The 21738-nt window shown below is 35.5% G+C and overlaps 1 protein-coding gene across 1 annotated transcript; it reads left to right on the plus strand.

Moving 5' to 3' along the window:
• The first annotated feature begins 15913 nt into the window (after nucleotides 1–15913).
• Nucleotides 15914–21357, plus strand: LOC143560677 (metal tolerance protein 10-like). The gene is made up of 6 exons (XM_077048927.1): nucleotides 15914–16174; nucleotides 18013–18125; nucleotides 18191–18436; nucleotides 19662–19742; nucleotides 19826–20060; nucleotides 20874–21357. The coding sequence occupies exons 1-6, from the start codon at nucleotides 15994–15996 to the stop codon at nucleotides 21218–21220; spliced, it is 1203 nt and encodes a 400-aa protein (XP_076905042.1). The 5' UTR covers nucleotides 15914–15993; the 3' UTR covers nucleotides 21221–21357.
• Nucleotides 21358–21738: the final 381 nt, after the last annotated feature.

The raw sequence follows: 21738 nt of genomic DNA on the forward strand, positions 1-21738 counted from the left end.
TAGCTCATAATGAGCATGATGATAAACATTAAGATGAATGATGATAACAAATACATGATTAAACTTGGAACGATCTAACCAATTGTAGATGAATCTTCCTTCTTAATGATGGTAATGATGGTTGATGATGATGTTTGATGGTGTGACCTCCAAGCTTCAAACTCTTCACTAGATCTTCAAAGTGAGTGTTAGTGTGTGTTTTTATAAGAGAGAACCGGATAGAATTCTTTTCAAGGCACACCAAATGAGTGCAACATGAGCCACTATTTATAGGCAATCTGGAGTGTGAGGCACGGCCCCGTGGTTGGTGGGCACGCCCCCCGTGTATTTTTATGACATGTGCCAGATTTATTTTGTCTTTTCTGAAAGGTGACCATGGCCCCGTGGTTGAGAGGCACGGCCCCGTGGTTTTTAGTGACATGTGCTAATTCTTCTTTGTCTTTTCTGTGTTCTCGTCCACGACCCTGTTTTTGGTAGGCACAGCCCCGTACTTTTGCTTCTAGATTTTGTCTTTTCTTGTGTTCAAAAGCATTGGGGCGTGCTTCTTGAGGCATGGGGGCGTGTTTATTTGATTTCTTGTGTTTTCTTCTGTTTTTCTTCATCTTTTTGCTTGTTTCTTCGTTTGGGGCTTGGTTTCACCTGAAATTATGTTTATTATGATAAGTAGCCTTTTATGTTATGTTATTTGATGGAAATTGCAGTTTTTAGAGATTATTTGATGCCGAAAAATGTATATTTCTATGTACATCATTATATTGGTGTAATATTATTGATTGACTGAATAAGTTTATGATTGTATATTTAAAGTAAGATTATTTATGATTTAAAAATAAATGCAGCTAGGGAAGTTAATTCGGATGATGACTTTGTTACACCACGTGATAAGATGACGACAGCAGGAAAATTAAAACAAAAGAAGTTAAAATTTTATGAGTATTTTGTGTTACAGTGTGTTTTGTGTTGTTGAAACCCCCAATTGTTTTTTTTTTTTTGTTGAAACCCCCAATTTCTAGAGTTTTAGTATATTATTGGTTTTATCGATTTTATTGTTTAATGGTTTTACAGTGTGTTTTGTGTAGTTGTGACAGAAACACATCAAAAGTCTTATCATATATTTGTTGTTTTTCTTAGTGTTGGCTATGACCAGAAACACACCAAATATATTGGTGTGTTTAAAATATACAAGTTGACGCAATTAACTCAACCTGGAGATTAATAATAAGATCTTGATAATGAATATACAAATCACGATCGTGCATGATTATATCAATTGTTGTTATTTTTTATTAATTGTGAACTAAATCGCGAATAATCAGGAAGAAATACTAGATGTATAATATTTTTTTATTAATTATAAATTTACATACCATAAAAAGAAAAAAATTAAGATTACAATCATACCCTTATTATCTAATGGTGGAAAATGATTCCTACACTTTTTAGGAAAAGATAACTTTTTATTTTAACCTTTCTCTCTCTCTCGCTATATATATATATATATATAAAGAGTAAATGTCGCAAAGATCGACGATTTTGACATGTTCTGTGTCTATGTGTTATTTATGCTTATGTGTTATTAATATCTTACTTACCTTGTTATTTGATTACGATATTAATAATTCCTTTCTTATATGTAATTCAGATGTCGAATGAGCACAATCACGAAATGAGCGCAACCACGAAAATAAGCACAATCGCGAAAATGAGCACAAACGTGAAAACTAGCACAATCACGAAAACGAGCATAATCATGAAATTTTCAATCAAGAAAATCGTCTGAATATGAATGCTATTGAAAATATGATAGCTCAGAAAATCACTGAAGCAATTCATTTAATTGTTGATGCTATTAAACAACCTGTTTCTGTAATTAGGCATAAGACCGAGAGTAATAAACGAAAGTCTAACACTGAGGCTAGTAACAGTGTGAATGGAGGAAGTAGAAACCCATTACCCAAAAATTTAAAAGTTCACGGTTGTACTTACAAAGACTTTTTGGCCTGTAAACCAACCGAATTCTCTGGAGGTGAAATATCTATTTCAGCACTACGCTAGTTAGAAAAGACAGAAGCTATCATAAGAATCAGTAAATGTGCTGAAAAAGATAAAATATTATATGCTTCTAACCTCTTCATTAATGAAGCTATGGAATGGTGGAACACAGTCCTCCAGTCAAAGGGAAGTCACATAGTTTATACTATGATCTGGGAAGAGTTTAAAAAAATAGTAGAAAGGAAATTTTTTCCCTCTCATGAAAGAGAAAAGATTGCTACTATGTTCTTAAACCACAAGATGGAAGGTGTGAATTGTCGTGAGTATACGACAAAATTCTTTGAATATGAGAGAATGGTACCGGCTTTGGCTTTGCCAGAATCAATATTAATTTCTCGTTATATTTGGGGAATAGTAAGTGAAATCCGCGATCTGGTTAAGTCAGCTAGACCTCAGGCTATTGAAGAAACAGTTGAGCTAGCCAATACCATGACAAACGGATTAATCCGAACTCAGGAAGAGAAAAAAAAGAAAGATTTAGCCAAGAAGATTACTCAAGAATTTCGTAAGAAAGGAACAGGGCAATCTTATGCTCATCCTTTCTGTAAAACTTGCTAGAAAAAGGCATTCAGGGAGATGCGCTTTTAAAAAAACTGTAACACCCCGGCCCGGAAGGGCTGACGTGTCACAATAACATGGTTTCTGAACAAAAGACATAATTTTATATATTTACTTGTCAACGGCATAACACATTAGACAAAGAAAACTTAAGGGTAATTTACACACTAGCACTCTAAAAAAATATTTTATTAAGATCCTGATGTTTTATTCCTCGCTCTTAATCCCGCCCAACGTAACCTGTGGACCTGTATATAAAAAAATAAAAATAACGGAATGAGCCGAATACTCAGTACGGAATAATAGGCTCAAATAATTTTAATGCTTTAATGAAACGTAATTTAGATTTAACTTACATTTAATACGATGCAAAGTAAATTAAAACGTATTATACGGATGTACCCATGAGCGAACATAAAACGTGTCACACCCCCATCTTAGGCCTAGGAGTGTGATCCAACAATTGGTACCATAATTGTAAATAAATCAAAGTTGCGTTTGTAAGCGGAAGTCTTATAAAACTTTAAGGATCGAAATATAATATTTACATATATTCAAAAGACGAGATTATAAAATACCCATTCGAGTTAACAAAACATTTACTTGTTTATAGTTACAAACCACATATTAAGTTTACAAAAGAAATCCGAGCCATCGGATTTATATAAGTAGCACTTCGATACTTCAAGCGCTAAACTTGTTCACCTGCAAAATGTAAAAAAATACGTCAGCAATGAATGCTGGTGAACACGCTGACGTAAAATAATTTCTTTTACTTTATTACCCCTCGAGACTACGCCTGCCTCGGCCCAACGTGGCTTAGGAATATCAAAGTTAAATCAACACATTATAAATTCGAGCCTCTACTCTAGGTCACCTCAGCAAACACCGCAGCGTTCGACTTAGTTAAGTACCCGTAAATATACACATAAGGTCGTACTCCCTGCAGGAGAGCGTCCTACGATCAAGGGTGGTGCGATGTGCCCATTCATCGCATAGTACCACCTATGTAAGGATCCAGACATACGTATACCACAGCCTGAGGGCTAGGATTATACCCTTATTTATAACAGTTTTAGGAACACGTAGTTCCTTGTAAACAATTTCACATAACATGTTTGACTCATTTGAAAACAAGTTTATAAAAGTTTGGGGGTGTATTCACCTTGTCTCTTTAGGATCGGCTTCACTCACCGTCCAAGGGTCTTTCCCTTCTTTATCTCGCACCTATAGTACGAGTATAAATATTTGTTAGTCGGATACACGATACGGCTTAAGACCTTTAGTCTTATTTTATATCTCAACCTCGATGAACCTTTAGTTCATTTTCTTTTACTTGAAAACCTTTAGTTTAAAAGTAAATTATAAACCTTTAGTTTATATCGAAACCCGACGTTTCTTCTTCTCCAAGAAACGTAATCATTTTCTTTTATTATTTAAGAATACTCATTATTCATTAAATAATATTTTCATAACAAAGAGCATACATATATACTTACACATATATACGTATTCACAATATTAAATATCTTATCTTTCATTCATTTCTTTGTTATGTTTTCTTTTCTTTTCTTTTATCGAGGTATCGAGTATAACCTCGACTTAAAACTTAAGCCTTGAATATAATATTATATTCAATTGACATTACGCCTAACCTTATTGGCGTTTAGAAACCCTAGGAACTTAAGCAGCACTCCAACGCCACTTGATCAATTGTTCCTCCTTGTTGTTGAACACCAAATTTTCAACACTCGACGGCACGCTTTACGAGATTCATTTCCATTATAACAAACACCTTCTTGATCGTATGTGTGGGTGGAGGGTGGCACAAACTTTGAGGAAACGTTGGTACACAAACGAGGGATCGAGCACGCTTATCGAGGCAGATCGTTAATATGTTTTGTCGGGATTTTAGAGAGAGACTAGAGAGAAGTGAGAGCTGAGTTTTGGAATGGATTGGATGAGATCCCATGGCTGCTATTTATAGACAATTTCTGGGCTCCCATCGCGATACGCGATGGGTCCCTGGGCTGACCTATCGCGTACCGCGATATAGGTCAGCTGTGTCACAAAGTAGGTCTGCCACGTGGCGACACGTGGCAGCCGTTGCACCACGTGGCGACACGTGGTGGCAGTGTTGCCATGTGGTGACACGTGGCAGCAGGTGATGTCACCACGTGGCACACGTGTCACGCTGTGTCAGAAGCCCCATCGCGTATCGCGATGGGTCTCTCTGATGATCCATCGCGTAGCGCGATGGGTCAAAAAAATCAGAATTTACACTTTAAACCCTAAGGTTTGGAATTTGGAAGATTTGATCCCTAGACTTTGAAAACTTGTCATTTTTGGCTCAAAATTTCCGTAATGTTACAAAACGTGACAATATGCAGGTAGCTACTCCTGCATATTTATCACACGAGATGGCGAGTTGGCATACCCGCTATCCATCTCCTTAATATTAATCCTAGGATCGATCCATACGCCTCTTGATAGCCATATGTACCACACTTGTACTTAAGAGAGGCCGTGAACTGATCTCACTGTCACGGGTGGTGCACATGTTGTCGATGCCGCAACAAAATGCTCGTGGGATACTCCACGAGAAGCGGCACTCAGGGTAGCGGAATACAAATCTTATTCACATAACTCATAGTAAATATATTATTGTAACATAAATCGGAACATGCGATAATGAATATAATCAAACATAATAATATCGTATGACATGAAAGCTAAATCTAATGTTTAATCAGAATTTGAATCCAACGGACATCCAAGTGAATTGATAGTTCAAAGACGTAAGGAGTTACCTAATATATATTAACTCAATGGGTTTATATCAATTAAATATGAAAACAATGAAGAGTGGGAGTAAGAATCCGTACCCTTAGTGTTTCGAAGTAACGTATACTGACCGGTTCACAAGCATATGTAATAATCGACATATAATTTTGTATTTATTTTAGTATTGTATACTCAAAACGTCTTCAAATATATTCTATACGAATTACTTCTTCTCGGGTTATTACAATTGTATAGAATTTGCCTTTGGCACTGTTATGGATATTTTAAAGGTTTATTAAATACTTTAAATAAGCAATCCCTCAACTTCATGTTTTATATGTTTCTTATTAATCGGTTATTTTATAAATTCTTATAATAATATATTCTGTTGAAACTAGTTTATATTATGTAATATTAAAATAGAACTCATAGTTTTATGAATTTATAAACTGGTTTTCTTCGTAAAGGTAACTAATATGGTATTATAGTCAATAGAGTTGAGTTTTGAAACATATCTTGATAGTCTAGTAAAACTAAGGGTTTTGTTTTAGTTTAAAAATAAACTGATGATGTTGGAGCTCGAACTCAAACCACAATATTTTTGTTTGGTGTGTTGTTATTTTGATTAGGATTCAGAATTTTAAAACAAATATGTATATATGTATATACCTGGGTAGCCACAAAACATTTTTTTACGGTATGTTGGTACTTTGTCTTCTTCAAAGTCTCGTTGGAAAAAGTCCATTGTGGCCGGAAATTGTTTTGTTCTACGAGAGGTTTCTGAACGTAATAACGTGACCTAGGTATAACGGATGGTAGCGGAGTTACCTTACGATTGAGATTAACAACGGATGGTGATAAGAAGAAAATTTGTCGGTTAATGTAGGTTTCCATGTGATGCCGATGGCGGTTGTTCAGAGATGGAAGGAGTTGGCTATGGAGTGGAGATGGTAAGCAAAGACACTATTTTGGTGTTTCGGTTCCCTCCGGTTCGTCGGAAAAAGTTTAGTACGCCGGAAGTTGGTTTTAATTCTTTCGTGCCTTTGAATGTTTAGGCTTCACAATTTTCTCACAAACCCGTGGATAGTATTTATTTGTTATATGGGTGGATTCGTTTCGATTCATCGGAAACATAATGGTTATTTCATTTTGTATATAATAATAAATATATAATACGTAAAACATAGCCTACTTATATTTATGGTTATTTTGATTTTATTATTATTATTATTATTTTGTCACTTATTTCTTTATTTTTGTAAAGCTTTTCCTATATTAGTATTTAAAATATACTTATGAATGAATTTAAATTTTTGGTCATTACAAAAACTAAGTATTGTAATTATTGCAAAATGGCTGGACATACGGATGAAGAATGCTGAAGAAAGGAAAGTCGTGTTTGCTACAACTGCGGAGAACCTGGCCACATCCGTCTAGAATGTCCAAAGCTGATAAAGGTGCCTGACAACAAAGCAAAGAACACATATGTACCTAAGAATAATGCACGAGCTTTTCAGCTTACTGCACAAGAAGCAGCAATGATTCTAGACGTCATTGCGGGTATGTTCCTTATTAATAACGTTTATGCTAAAGTATTGTTTGATTCCGGAGCAAATCAAAGTTTTATAAACACAAAGTTTTGCCAAGCCCTAAATCAACCATTAATCAAACTTAATCAAGTCTGTACGGTAGAAATGGCCGATGAAAATTCCGTTCATATTCATAAAGTATTTAAAGAAGAAAACATAAACTTACAATGCCACAATTTTAAAGCAAATTTACTCCCAATGAATCTGGCTAGATTCTATGTCATATTAGGAATGGACTGGCTAGCAGCCAATCATGCTCGAATCCTATGTAATACAAATTCTGTTGAAATCCGCACGCCAACAGGAAAAATCATTACCATTCAAGGAGATAAAATGATCAAGCCTAGAAAGTTCATATCAGTAATGAAAGCAACAAGCTATCTAAGGAAACAAGGCGTAGTATATATGATTTCTGTAATCATTAGCGCCAAAGGAAAAGAGCTAAAAGAAATTCCGGTAGTATCTAAAATATTCTGACGTCTTTCCAGAAGATTTACCTGGACAACCGCTTGATCGTGAAGTTGAATTTAGAATCCATATAATACTAGGAATAGCGCCAGTTTCTAAAGCACCATATAGATTAGCGCCAACAGAGATGTTAGAATTAAAGAAGCAATTAGATGAATTGCTATAAAAGGGTTTTATACGACCTAGCTCATCACCCTGGGGAGCACCAGTATTGTTTGTCAAAAAGAAAGATGGGTCTATGCGTATGTGTATCGATTATAGAGAATTGAATAAAGTCACAATTAAGAATCGGTATCATTTACCGAGAATTGATGATTTATTCGATCAACTCCAAGGAGCTCGATATTTTTCTAAAATCTATTTACGCTCAGGATACCATCAATTAATAGTGCAAGAAGAAGATATTCCTAAAACAGCTTTTAGGACAAGATATGGTCATTATGAGTTTACAGTCATGCCATTCGGTTTAACCAATGCACCAGCTGCATTCATGGATATGATGAACCGAATATGTAAACCATATTTGGATAAACTTGTAATCGTTTTTATAGACGATATACTTATTTATTCCAAAACCAGTGAAGAACATGTCAAACATTTTCATACACTTCTGACACTATTGAGAAAAGAGAAGCTTTACGCTAAATTCTCAAAGTGTGAATTCTGGTTACAAGAAGTACAGTTTTTAGGACACTTGATTAACCATGAAGGTATTCACGTGGACCCGCCAAAATAGAAACTATTACTAATTGGGAAATTCCTAAAACTCATACAGAAATTCGAAGTTTCTTAGGATTAGCAGGATATTATAAACGCTTCATTCAAGACACTTCCCGAATAGCAGTTCCGTTAACAAAGTTAACGTGTAAGAATGTCAAGTTTGAATGGGGACCTAAACAAGATGAAGCTTTTGTAACTTTGAAGCAAAAGTTAACAAATGCCCCAATACTTGCACTACCAGAAGGAACTGAAGATTTCACAGTTTGTTGTGATGCTTCTAAATCAGGATTGGGATGTGTACTAAATCAACGTGAAAAAGTTATTGCTTACGCATCTAGACAATTAAAGAAGCATGAAGAGAATTATACAACACATGACTTAGAATTTGTAGTAATAATTTTTGCCCTGAAGATCTGGAGACACTATCTATATGGTAGTAAGTTTACTGTATTCACAGATCATAAAATTATAAAATATATCTTTAGGCAAAAGGAGCTTAACATGAGGCAAAGACACTGGATGGAAATTCTTAGCGACTATGATTGTGAAATCATATACCATGAAGGTAAGACAAATATAGTAGCCGATGCATTAAGAAGAAAAGAGCATGAGAAACCTAAAAGAGTGTGATCCCTAAGGTTAGAACTTCAAATCAATTTAATGGATGAAGTAAAGAATGCTCAGAAACAAGCAATAGAAGAAAATAATATTGCTGATGAGAAAAGAAATGGTACCATTAATCTACTTGTCAAAGGAAATGATGAAATTCTCCGAATGGGGAACAGAATCTGGATACCAATCATAGGAGGATTACGAGAAAAGATTCTCGAAGAATCCCATAAATCCAAATACACAATGCATCCTGGAAGAGATAAAATGTATCAAGACTTGAAGAAAATCTATTGGTGGATATGAATGAAAAAGGACATAACTGGTTATGTTTCAAAATGCTTAACTTGTTCACAAGTTAAAGTAGAACATCAAAAGCCATCAGGATTACTTCAATAATTAGAAATGCTAGAATGAAAATAGGAATTACTAACAATGGGTTTTTTTACCAAATTACCTACCACAAGAAGAGGTAATGACACAATCTGGGTGATTGTGGATAGATTAACAAATTAGCTCATTTTATACCAATGAAGGAAACTTTCAAAATGGAACAATTAGCTAAGCTGTATCTAGACAAAATTGTCTCATTACATGGAGTTCCATTATCCAATATACCAGATCGGGATAGCCGTTTTACTTCTCATTTTTGGAAAAGTTTCCAAGTAGCTTTGGGAACAAAATTAAACTTGAGCACAACATACCATCCACAGACTGATGGTCAAAGTGAAAGGACCATACAAACATTGGAAGACATGTTAAGAGCATGTGTAATAGATATTGGTGGAAATTGGGATGGCCATTCACCACTAATAGAATTCTCCTATAATAACAGTTATCATACAAGTATTAATGTTGCCCCATTTGAAGCCCTTTATAGATGAAGGTGCAGAACTCCAGTGTGTTGGGCAGAAATAGGAGGAAAACAATTATCAGGTCCTGAAATCATACAAGAAAGTAATTACAAGATAAATCAAGTTAAGGAGAGATTAAAGACTGCACGAGATCGTCAGAAAATTTATGCGGATCATCGACGAAACCAATGGAATTTCATGTTGGAGACAGAGTGCTACTGAAAGTATCCCCATGGAAAGGGGCAATTAGATTCGGTAAGAAATGAAAGTTAAGTCCACGATTTGTTGGACCATTTCAAATTATCAAACGAATTGGACCAATAGCCTATCAGCTAGAATTACCAGAAGAAATGTCAGGTATACATCATGTATTTCATGTAAGCAATCTAAGAAAATGCTAAGCTGATAAATCACTAAAATTACCCCTTCAAGATATAAAGGTAAATGAAAAGTTGAAATTTATTGAGAAATCTTTGCAAATTGAAGATAGAAAGATCAAGAATCTCAAGCATAAAAGAATAGTTCTGGTCAAAGTGAAATGAGATTCAAAACACGGACCAGAATATACTTGGGAATTGGAATCCGAAATGAAACGGAAGTACCCACACTTATTCGAATTAAATCTCGAGGAGGAGATTCAAAATAAGGAGGGGAGACTACAACAAACCACAAAACAAATCAAAGGAAAAGTAAATAAATAAAAAAAGAAAATTCTATCCCACATTGGTTGAGGAATGAAAATGAGAGGATTCCGCCATGGTATAAATAGGAGTGTAAGTACTTGTCCCACATCGCTAGATTATAAAACTAGTGAGCTCTTTATAAGAAAGAAAATTCATATGTTAATATTCTTATAAGACAAATCACACCCAGTGGTCCTAACAAAGGGTGCGAAGCACCCTAACGCCCACGCGCACGGGCTTGGGCTCAGGCGAAGTGCGATGGGCGCAATGTGGCGCTTTGATGGCACGCTTTGCACGCTCGCATCGCCGCGAGCCGCTTAAGGGTCGTCTTAGTATTTTTGTGGAAAATTAAGATTTTTAATAATCTTCCTATCGGATACGCGACAGGTTTGGATTAGCCCTCTCGCGTAACGCGATGACGTGTAACGTTTTCCAGAAACCTCGCACCGTAGCGATACGCGATGAACAATCAAAGTAACACATCGCGTATCGCGACGTGGAGGTTACGCAGACGAGACACGTCGCATGCGACGTGGCGTGCCACGTAGCATGCCTAGGGCTGACTCGGCGAAGCTATAGATTCTTCGTGATACGCGATGACTTTTGTCTATGTCCATCGCGTATCGCGACGGGCTCCAGAAATTACTATAAATAGGTTGAACATGAGACACTTTCTCCTCGTCCAAAATTTCTCTTTCTCTCTAAATGTTCTTATATATTATATATATTAAAAGACAGTATAATACCCGAGTGTTGTAGCGATATCCTATCTGATCAAAAGAAACTTATATACGCGAATCCAAAAGCTCTGTCTGTTAAGGTAAGACATTGTACCATCGTGTATAGTTTTTGCTCTCGTGATTATCTTTATGATTATTGGTTTTATACTAATCTAGGTATACTAAATTTTATTTATCCTAGGTGCTTAATACCAAGAGGCGTTCTTTAATTGTAAACTTGCAAAGTGAGACATTCGAGTTTTTGTACCACTCACATTTGCGTGAGACAACTGTTTTTCCAACACTGTCATGATAATTTCAAAACCTATAAAACTCATGGCAGATGATCGGAATATTTTCAAATATATTTTTAGTATTTTAAATACATTACAGTGATTAAGTCTCTGTAGACTTACGGGATGGTTACTATTGGTATTTTGGGGTTTTGTATACAAGTTTTGCCTACTGGGCTATTACAAGTTACTTATTGGACAAGTGTTAGCTAATATGTAATATGACCACAGTCATATATACGGTCGAGTGAGAAGTACCTTTCGGTAATTTGTAAGCAGGCAGATGTAAAAACATCTTAATGCTGTAAATATAAAATGTGTCATTTACAAATGAATATACTCACAAGTATTTCTTGCTGATCAAATATTTTAAACATGTTTCAGATGACTTGTTAGAGACAAGGGAATGATGCATGCAGGCTTCCAGCTTAAATAAGTGGCTTGTCACCAGAATAAAGAAACGTGTTTTGTAAATTAGGGTTTATCTCTATAAAAATTATCTTTGTATCAAAATGGATTGAATTCCCGGTTTATTATAATAACAATCATGGTGTTTTTATAACTCTGATCATTTTTCCTAACTACGATCCTGACGAAATATTCCGCTGCAAAATAATTTAATAAACACCGATACCACCAATTAATGTTCACGGCTTCCCTTCTAAGATATAGAAGTCGGGGGCTGTGACAGCTGAAGTATGTAACCCTTCTTATATTAAGTCAATGCTTTCTCTAATCATGTGTTTGTGTGATGCGTGGTTTCGAGTAGCAAACTTGTGCAAGATCACGACAAGCCCCAATTGAAGATTAACATATCTTGTTTTATTAATTTGTTATAAGTTTTACATTATTATATATTAATATCTAATGTTGAAAGAAAAAAAAACTTTAAGTCTATCCATATTATATTAATATCTAATGTTGAAAGAAAAAAAAACTTTAAGTCTATCCATATTGCTAGAGCCCTTTCTTTCCACTCTTCTCACCTACCCGATCATATGCCCAACCCTTCTCCCCCTTCTTTTATAATAGGCATCTAACATATCATCTCCCCTCACAAAACATATTTTTCTTCTCTTTTTTAAGCATTTAACTAATGGCACATTCAATGGTGTCCACATGGCACCACCTCAAAATTCCAAACCAAAATAACAAATTAACAGTGTTGTTGAGACTGGACCGGACTGTCCGGTCGGACCGGTCCGGTTATGTGCAGTTCGCTCGGCTCCTAATGAACTGGCCGGTCCGACCAGGAAACCGGACCGGCTGAACAGGTTTTCTATGAAAAATATATATTTTTTTTCTATAAACTTTTTTTCGGCCTTTCCCATCATTTTTCCCCCAAAATTGTTTGGCCGGTCCGACCGGTTGAACCGGTGACCCATTAGCCTGTCTGGTTCGACGTCCGATCCGGTTACGAAAACGTTGCAAATTAATGACACCATTGGAGTGGCACCATCCAACAAAAGTGGCTTGTGTGCAAGAACTCTTACAAATGGTTTAGAGTGGGCCCAAGCCATTCATATAAAGGGAAAAGAAGGTAATAAGGTCACGGTTTTAAACAAGAATCAAATAATAACTATTGAAAGAGAAATGAAAATTTTTATAGGTTGATTTGAAATCTAATATGTTTTGACATTCGGAGATAACATGAAAAGGTTTGAAATTTCAAGATAACCTCAAAACTAGAATGAGACCATTGGAGCATGACATTGGAATTGCAAAAGTTTGTAGCTACAAACCGTTTGTAGCATGGCCATGGGACACATTATCAATTTTTATTTTTAGAAAATATCCACCCTTCTTCAATTTCAATCAACTTTTAATTTTATGTTTTCAATTTTTATATTTAAAACCATAAATTCATCTTTAGAGTCCACTTTTACTTTAAATTTTGTGTTTTTATCTATTATTTAAGGTGTGTTTTCTAAAAGTGTTCTGCGCACGAGAAGATACGTGAGACGATAAGAAAACTTCATAGCCTAGTTTAGTTATTTTTTAGGTTTAAGTATGTTTTTAGGTGTGTGTTTTTAAAGATGCTGTATGTTTTAAGTTCAATTTTAAAGTGTGTTTTTATTTTAGTAAATGTTTTTTATGTGTTTTTAATTACTTAATTTGTTTAATATATATGAAATATAAAATATTTAATTATAAAAATATATAAATTGATATAGATAAAATAAAGGAATTAACCCTGGTTTGTATTTAATGGTATAATGCTTTGTTTTTAACTTTAGGACATAATAAAAAAAATATATTATATGATGCTTAAATAAAATGGGTTACAAGTTCCGTCGATAATCTGGACTTGGGTTTTATATGTAAGTTGTCACAAATCATATGATTGTGAATTTATTGCATAGTTGTTTCTTCTGAAAAATACGTGGGATTGGATTCTCATGCCTATATAAACATCGGAGCATTGTAATTATGTGGGTGTGTGTTTTGATGTATAACTTGGAAACAAGAGAACACCGCATGATGTAAATTGATTGCACAAGAGTATATAGTTACAAATTTACAAAATTTGTCATGCCTCTTTAAGTAAATTTCTCAATGACGTGTGTTCTTAAGATCATACAATTTTGTAATTTGAAAACCCGTAGTTGTGTGTCATCACTTGATCTCGGAATATTTTGATTTTCATTTGAAATATTAGATTCCCAATTTATTCAACGCCTTTTTTTAAAAAACACGTTGAAATTAGAAGATATTAACAATAGAGTATATCTCCTTCTCTGTTATTTGTGGTGAACTTATCACCATTTATATCACACTTAATTGTCATACATATCATGACCTTATTATGTCTAAAATAATTAAATAGAAAAGAATTGCTAACTAATTTTCTAGATTTATCGAGGAGCCTCCTATGCGTGAACTAATTGCCAACTGTAAGGTAGCGTTTGTTATACAGTAATGACAGGCGGAATGGAATGATTCACTACGTGGGATTGAAATAAGAGGTGTTTGGTTGTACAATAGAATAGAATCATCCATTACACATGGAATCTCATTCCATCAAAATCATTCAATCTCACCCCCTTTCTTTTTTTTTTTTTTTCACTCAATTCCTCCTTCAACCTACTTTCTCAACAACACCATCATCTAACAACAACCACCACCACCACCACTACCATAGCCACCACCATCATCTGACCACCACCGCCACCGTCACCACCACCACCTCCGTAGCCGCCACCACCACCTGACCGCCACCGTCGCCATCACCACCTCCACCACCACCACCTTACCACCAAAGCTACCACCGCCACCATCGTCGCCATAACCACGGAAACCATTGTCACCGTCGCCACCCGACCATAACGCCACCACCACTATCACTGCCTGGCCACCACCACCGTCGTCATCACCCTACCACCGCCATCACTACTAATGCTACCATCGCTTGACCACCACCACCACAACCACCATCCCCATGGCCTGACCGCCACTACCATTTTCATCTCCAGAGCTACCACCACCGTCGTCATTTCAGTTTTTTTTTTTTTTTTTTTTGTAAATATATATATATTTTGGGATAGGAATATTTTTATTATTTCTATTTCATTCTTAAAAATTTTTTCGGATACCAAACAACATAAAGTAATTATTCGTTTCATGCTCATATGTTAACCAAATAAGACAAATGAATGGTAATGATCCATTCATTCCTTTATCCATTCCATTTCTTCTCTCATTCAATTCCCCATTCATTTCATTCCTTTCAACCAAACATACCCTTAATGGAGTAACCTAGTTCAATGCTGTACGCATAGAGAGCTAAGGTGATTTAAAGATGCCCAAATAAATTGCTTTCAATACATTTTTACATTTTAATAACTTTTACTTACGAACCTTTTTGCAATTAATATCTTTATACTTATATTGCATCTTAAGTGCTATATAATGAGAGCATTAAGTATCAAACTTAAGTCATTTGAATTTATAGTATTAATAAGTTTATAATGTATTTTTGCATGGTTATTATAATATTTACAAGTTTTTTAATTTTACATGTATTGTTACCCGTGTCGTTACATCCTTAATAGCACTTTGATGCATAATTAATTCAAGTTTCACATGGTTTCTTTACTCTTTAATCTATTGACATAACAAACATTTTCATTGTCCTTTACCACTCATGTCATGACTCATGACACTTGACACCACCATGCTAATGATTTACGTAATGCTACTTTTTCTTTTATTAATTTTAAGAGGTGCGGTTTAACAAGCCGCAACGTTTAAATGTTTTGTTTTTGTTTCTTCAGTTGAGAATTTCCATGAAATCACTCATACCGTTAATTATTGATCTTTTTTAAGCTTGTTTTAGTGTAAAGTTATTATTTTATTTCATACCATTATAATCAAAACACGATGATTATATTTGAGGGTAGGATAATGTCGTAAGTATTATTATTATTATTATGGTGTAAAGCAGGTTGAAGTTGGTTTAAAGTGGTGTAGTAGTTGGTTTTGGTTTGTACAAAACTAAAAATCACCCCTAGTGCAATTTGATGATGACATCCATATTAGAATAGAATATTATGAATATCTTCTTCTCTTCCTTTACTTAACCGCTTTCCTGCATGTAGTTTTCATTACATTCCCTCAATATTCCTTCTTCACATTACCAAATATAACAAATTGCTGGTTCATCAATGGAAAGTGACACCGGAATCACCGATGACGGCGGCACGGGCCTCCTATCTCCTCCGCCAACACAATCTTCTTCATGGAGACTCAACATCGACCATTTTCGTCTTCCACAGTCCTCTACTGCCAATTCTACTTCTCCTGACCGCTTTTCCGCCTTTCGTCGCCTATTCCGCCGTACTCCTAGTAACTACTTCGTTTTATATCTAATCTAAGTTGGTTTACTTTCAAATATGACACACTCTTAATTGACAGTATAATTAATTACTTTAATTGAAGAGGTAGGTCCCAGCAGAGCCCAGTTGGACCCGCAAGACTCACCTCAAAGAGGGACGTCTGCGCAGTTGAACCCGCAAGACTCACCTTCAACAGGGACGTCTGCGCAAAGGCTAAACTCGCAACCCCTTGAAGAGGGACGTCTGCGTAGAAACCAACTGGGCCCGCAGGACCCACCATGCTCAGAGACGTGACGTCCTTACGCGCAGTACGCAAGCTGTTCCCGCAGGAAAAACCTCCCAATGGTGAAGTACTCCGCCTGTTCCCGCAGTTGCGGATACAAGCCATCAGGGAAGGCTACCTGCGCAGCAAAGCTACATGCACAAGGCACTTAACTCTTAAATAATTCAGTAATGTCACCTGAAGAAGGAGTGAGCAAGCCGGGAACACTCCCGCACAAAGCCGGGAGAACTCCCGCCCAAATGAGCCAGTCCGTACGATACTGGAGGATCTTTTGTACTGTACCTGACGAGGTATGGACAAAAGATCTGACCAAGGATACGACAACTCACTGACAACAGTATGACGAGCAGCACGCTCTTGTACTGTATGTCACTATTAGCCGCTGCCTACTCACCAACCTGTCGGAGGACGTGCATGGCCTGCAGTTGGTGGAACAGGAATAGTACACAGCCGGCCTGGTCACTATCAGCCGCTGCCTATCCACCAACCACCGGCATGGCATGTGCGTAGCCCACAGTTGGCAGAACAGGAACACTATTCAGCCGGCTGTACCTGCTTGGAAACCTACCTTCGGCTATAAATACTCCAACACCTTGGAATGGTATCATCTCATCTTATATCTGATCTCATATCTCATATCTAGATATATTACCTGATATCTGCTCTCGTCATTCTCTTAATATACACTTATATTCAAGAGCAATCTAGTCTGATTCTCACGCCGGAGGGTGGTCACAAGGAGGTACCCCCCTTCTCAGTGACGAGCTCACGGTGTCTGTTTTGCAGGTTATCAGAAGAACCATCTTCGCCGGATCTAACCCCTCGTGGGAAACATCTATTTAACCCCCAGATTATCAGTAATCTGCCCAGGGTCGATTAGTGTTTCTTCATTAATGTTGCAACATGAAACATATTTTTATGATCATTAGTGTCTAACGTATGATATTTACATTTGGAATTTGAATTTTGCTATTTAGTTCATTTGATCATAAGGGTGTGAATCTCAAACACCACACGAGACGAAAACACATACAAACTTAAAACAAAATCTGCAAGTTTGGATTTCAAGTTAGTTTCAGGCGGTGAACACGTTTAGCTTAACATGTCGTGATCTGATGGGTTTCCGAGTCATTTAATCCATTTATATATTTATTTTGATATGTTTGTGTAAAAACTAAAACTGTGAGAGTATTTTTCTATGTCGATATTTTAGAGTTTAAAATTAAAAATAAATTAGTATTATTTGAACATTATTGGTTAAAAAGTATTAATATGAAGGGAACAAAAAAAGTTAAAATTTTAGTGGTTAACGGCATATTTTAAAAATAATCGGTTTAAAAATATATATGTGAATTTAGATTTTTGAAGTTCAAAAATAAAAAAAGAAAACATATAATTTGTTTAGGGTTAAAAGGATCGTGTTTGTGTCAGGTGTGTGACATGATGATAGGATCTTTGTCATGTAAAATTGTTTTGTACGTATTGTTCAACTTACCAACCTTCACAACCCGTTTAACAAGCTTATATAATATAATCTTACAAAATTAGTTCTCCCGGAACTTCAGGGAGGCATGTAAAGGTTCGCGAGTACTACAAGAAACAGGAACGACTCCTAGAAGGATTCAACGAGATGGAAACGATTAACGAGTTAGGATGTTTACCTGAATCTTTAACCGAGGTACATTTGCTACATATGCTATTTGTCGTAACTTGTCATTAAATTTGTTAATTTGTTGTATGCAGGATGAAATGAAGAATCTGGCTAAGAGTGAAAGAAACGCGATCACCGTGTCGAATGTGGCTAACTTGTTTCTTTTCATAGCAAAAGTATATGCTTCCATTGAGAGCAAATCTTTAGCTGTTATTGCTTCAACCTTGGATTCACTGTTGGACTTGTTATCCAGGTTTATTTTGTGGTTTACTTCATATGCTATGAGAAACCCGAATCAGTTTCACTATCCGATCGGAAAGAACCGGATGCAACCTGTTGTAAGCTCATTAGTCTTTTAATTCACTTGTTTATCATCATGATTTAAGAACAGGTTCAACTGCACCTGCATGTGGTTCCAATTTATTTTAGGCCTGGTTCTATTTTAAAAGAAAATAATAGTTTATAGTTGAAAGAGTTAACATACAAATGAAATTAACGTGATAAACGTGAGAATCAAGTAAAGTAATTATAAATACAAGTAAAGTAATTATGTAGTTACATCACATAGTAATTATAGAGTAGCACGTTACTTTTATTTGTAATTGATCCAAACCTTAAAAACTATGCATTATATAACTATGTATCAACTAAAAAGTATATATACATACTTTTTAATTGATACAAATTATTTGCTACAAAATTTGTAATATATTTCATCCAACAAATATTTTTAATTGCAAAAATAGTTAATCGCTTTAAGCTTTCTTGTGGTGTTGATATTGTGGATTTTAAGTTATTATTATGAATGTAGCTTGTAAAACCTTTTATCTGTAAAAACCATAGTTAGTTAAAATGTGTACTTAAATGCCACCAAGGCCGGTGGTAGGAGAGATTCTTAGATTTGGTGGTTGCCCAGGATCGAGCCTGGATGTGTCATGTAACTATTAAGGAGTTTAGGAGATTGCCAATTTGCTATTAAAAAAAAGGTGTAATTAAATAGAGGGGCAGGTACCATGTTTTATTGCTAAGAAGTACGCAAATTTACGTGTTTTCGTGTGATATATGCTTTTGAAAGAAAACATTATTTTGTATAACATAAATTACGCGTGCATTTAAATTTATGATCTATCTTGAAGTTTGTTATTCTTGAAATAGACTAACACCATCAATAAAGCTCAATGCGATGTAGTTATTCACCATAAGATGTATTTTCTTTTATAGCAACAACTCTCACATTTAACTAATTTTTTTGCTTCAACCTCCACTATTTCAGTATTTTGAAAGACAAGTCTTATCTAACAACGATAAGCCAAAGTAAGAGGATTGATATATTGTATATTATCCATAGTTAAAAAATATTTCCGTTGGTTTAAAAGATGTAGATAAATAGGGTTTTCAAGTTTATAGTGTCTTTCAATTCCTAACATTTCATTAATCATTTATTTCTATTATTATTTCAAATTTGATCCTTTCAAAATAAGTGCATAAATTATTTTCTACACGTGTGTATGTAGTACATATACACAATTATATTCTCTTTGCTCTAATTATGTGGGACTGCAGGGGATTATTGTTTTTGCATCAGTAATGGGGACTCTTGGGTTTCAGATATTGCTAGAGTCTGCTAGACAACTTATTGCACAGGTTTGTGTTCAACAAGATTGTGCATATAATTTTCTTTACTCAATCTTGATTTTTGTTTAATATGCACTTGGAACCGGTTTCAGAGTCACTCTGACATGGATAGCGATAAAGAAAAATGGGTGATTGACATCATGGCGGGCGTGACCGTGGTGAAGTTTCTGCTGATGGTCTATTGTCGAAGATTTCAAAACGGAATCGTGAGGGCGTATGCACAAGGTCATTTCTTTGATATTGTCACCAATTCTGTCGGATTAGTTTCAACTGTTTTAGCCGTTCGCTACAAATGGTGGATTGATCCCGTCGGTGCTATCATTGTAAGTATGATAAAAACTAAGCATGCAATATGGGCGTGTCAAAATGGGTTGGTTCCAAGGGGTGTTTATAGGTCTGTTTGGGTTGCTTTTGTCTCAAACTGAACAAACAATAAAAAATTCGGTTTTTGGGTTATTGAAAACATTCGTTTTAAGTTTTTGCATTTACAATGGGTTGTGTTTGGTTTTATCATTTGTGCTTTAATATTTTAGGTTGAAAATAATGACTCAAAAATCAAAATTATGAGCTTGGGCTTGATACATTGGGCCTAAACTTTTTTGTTTTTGTAATAACTAATTGATTAACTTTTCTCTTACGCCATTTATTAATTTCTTATAAATCACTTAATATAGTTTTTTATGGCTACAATATGGCTCTTTTGGTTGGGTTTGGTTTTTTGTTCAGTTTTTTTTTTATTATAGCAAAGCCGACCCCAAACTGAAAATTTTGGTTTTATAAGAAAAAAATGCATAAACAAGCCGCTGGGTTTTTTATTTGGCTTGGTTATTTTGGTTCGGTTACGTCGGTTATTTCAGCTACGGTTCTGTTACCGATTACAGTTTATTATTTTTGTTTCACGCACACCCCTAGTTGGTTGTGGCCTTGTGGGTGGTACTTGCCCATTTGGATACATTCTAAGTTGGCCAGTTGTTCACAAGCGAGCCATTGCATCTCTTGCGTAACTCAAATCAACCCATTTAACTAATAAACATACTCATGTCAGCTCATTTATTTAAGAATGGGTCATGTTTGACACATTTAAATACAACAAGTAACTGTCGTCATTGTTTTGTTATTTTTAAAATTGGTTCTTTGCAGATAGCGGGCTTTATACGATCAGCACATGGGCGAGGACGGTTATGGAGAACGTGAGGGCGTTAATAGGCAGAACGGCCCCACCAGATTTCCTAGCAAAACTGACTTATCTGGTATGGAACCACCATGAGGAACTAAAACATATTGACACAGTGAGAGCTTACACATTTGGTTCCCATTACTTTGTGGAGGTAGATATTGTCTTACCAGAGGATATGCTGCTCAACCAAGCTCATAATATCGGTGAAACGCTGCAAGAAAAGCTTGAACAACTTCCTGAAGTTGAGCGTGCTTTCGTTCATATCGACTTTGAGTTTAGTCATAAGCCAGAACACAAAGCCAAGGCCTAGCTACCTTTTATTTATGTTTTAAAATGTTTTTTAGTTAAATAAACACGAAAGCACCACCTTTTTACGGGTTATATGTTGTGGTTTGTTATGTTTGGCGGATTGATCAAATTTGAATGGAATCCTGTGGTGATGTGAATCAAGTTTTCTAATTATTGATCGATTTATTTGTTTAACATTTGTGAGTTCTCTTGACTCTTCACCATCTAATATGCTTACACATGGTTATTATTGAAATAAACTAGTTGGCAACCCCACGCGTTGCGGCGGATTAAACCTAGTTAACACATGTATGAGTGTTGCTTGACAACAATAATATAATAACAAAAGAGCACTTGAGTTTGTTACCTACATATTAGTTACAAAATAGAGTACCATAAACCATAATTACAAAAGAGAAGTAGTTGTTATCCTAGCCACAATTTATCTAAAAGTTGTGTAGCTTAGATAATATATTTGTCTAGTAGTCCTAATAGCCCATATTTGTGCCATAACAACTTGCTTTATGGGTTCTAATTTTT

This window comes from Bidens hawaiensis, unplaced genomic scaffold, assembly GCF_021521415.1.
Source record: "Bidens hawaiensis isolate Kalapana, Puna unplaced genomic scaffold, B.hawaiensis_p1.1 tig00020424_1, whole genome shotgun sequence".
In the NCBI taxonomy this organism is placed as follows: Eukaryota; Viridiplantae; Streptophyta; class Magnoliopsida; order Asterales; family Asteraceae; genus Bidens; species Bidens hawaiensis.

Bases quoted from the DNA above. Each gene is read 5' to 3' on its own strand.
- LOC143560677 (XM_077048927.1), top strand. From the start codon at position 15,994: ATGGAAAGTGACACCGGAATCACCGATGACGGCGGCACGGGCCTCCTA. The intron at 18,437-19,661 runs GTAAGCTCATTA...GTGGGACTGCAG, and splicing joins AGAACCGGATGCAACCTGTT to GGGATTATTGTTTTTGCATC. The intron at 20,061-20,873 runs GTATGATAAAAA...GGTTCTTTGCAG, and splicing joins CGTCGGTGCTATCATTGTAA to ATAGCGGGCTTTATACGATC.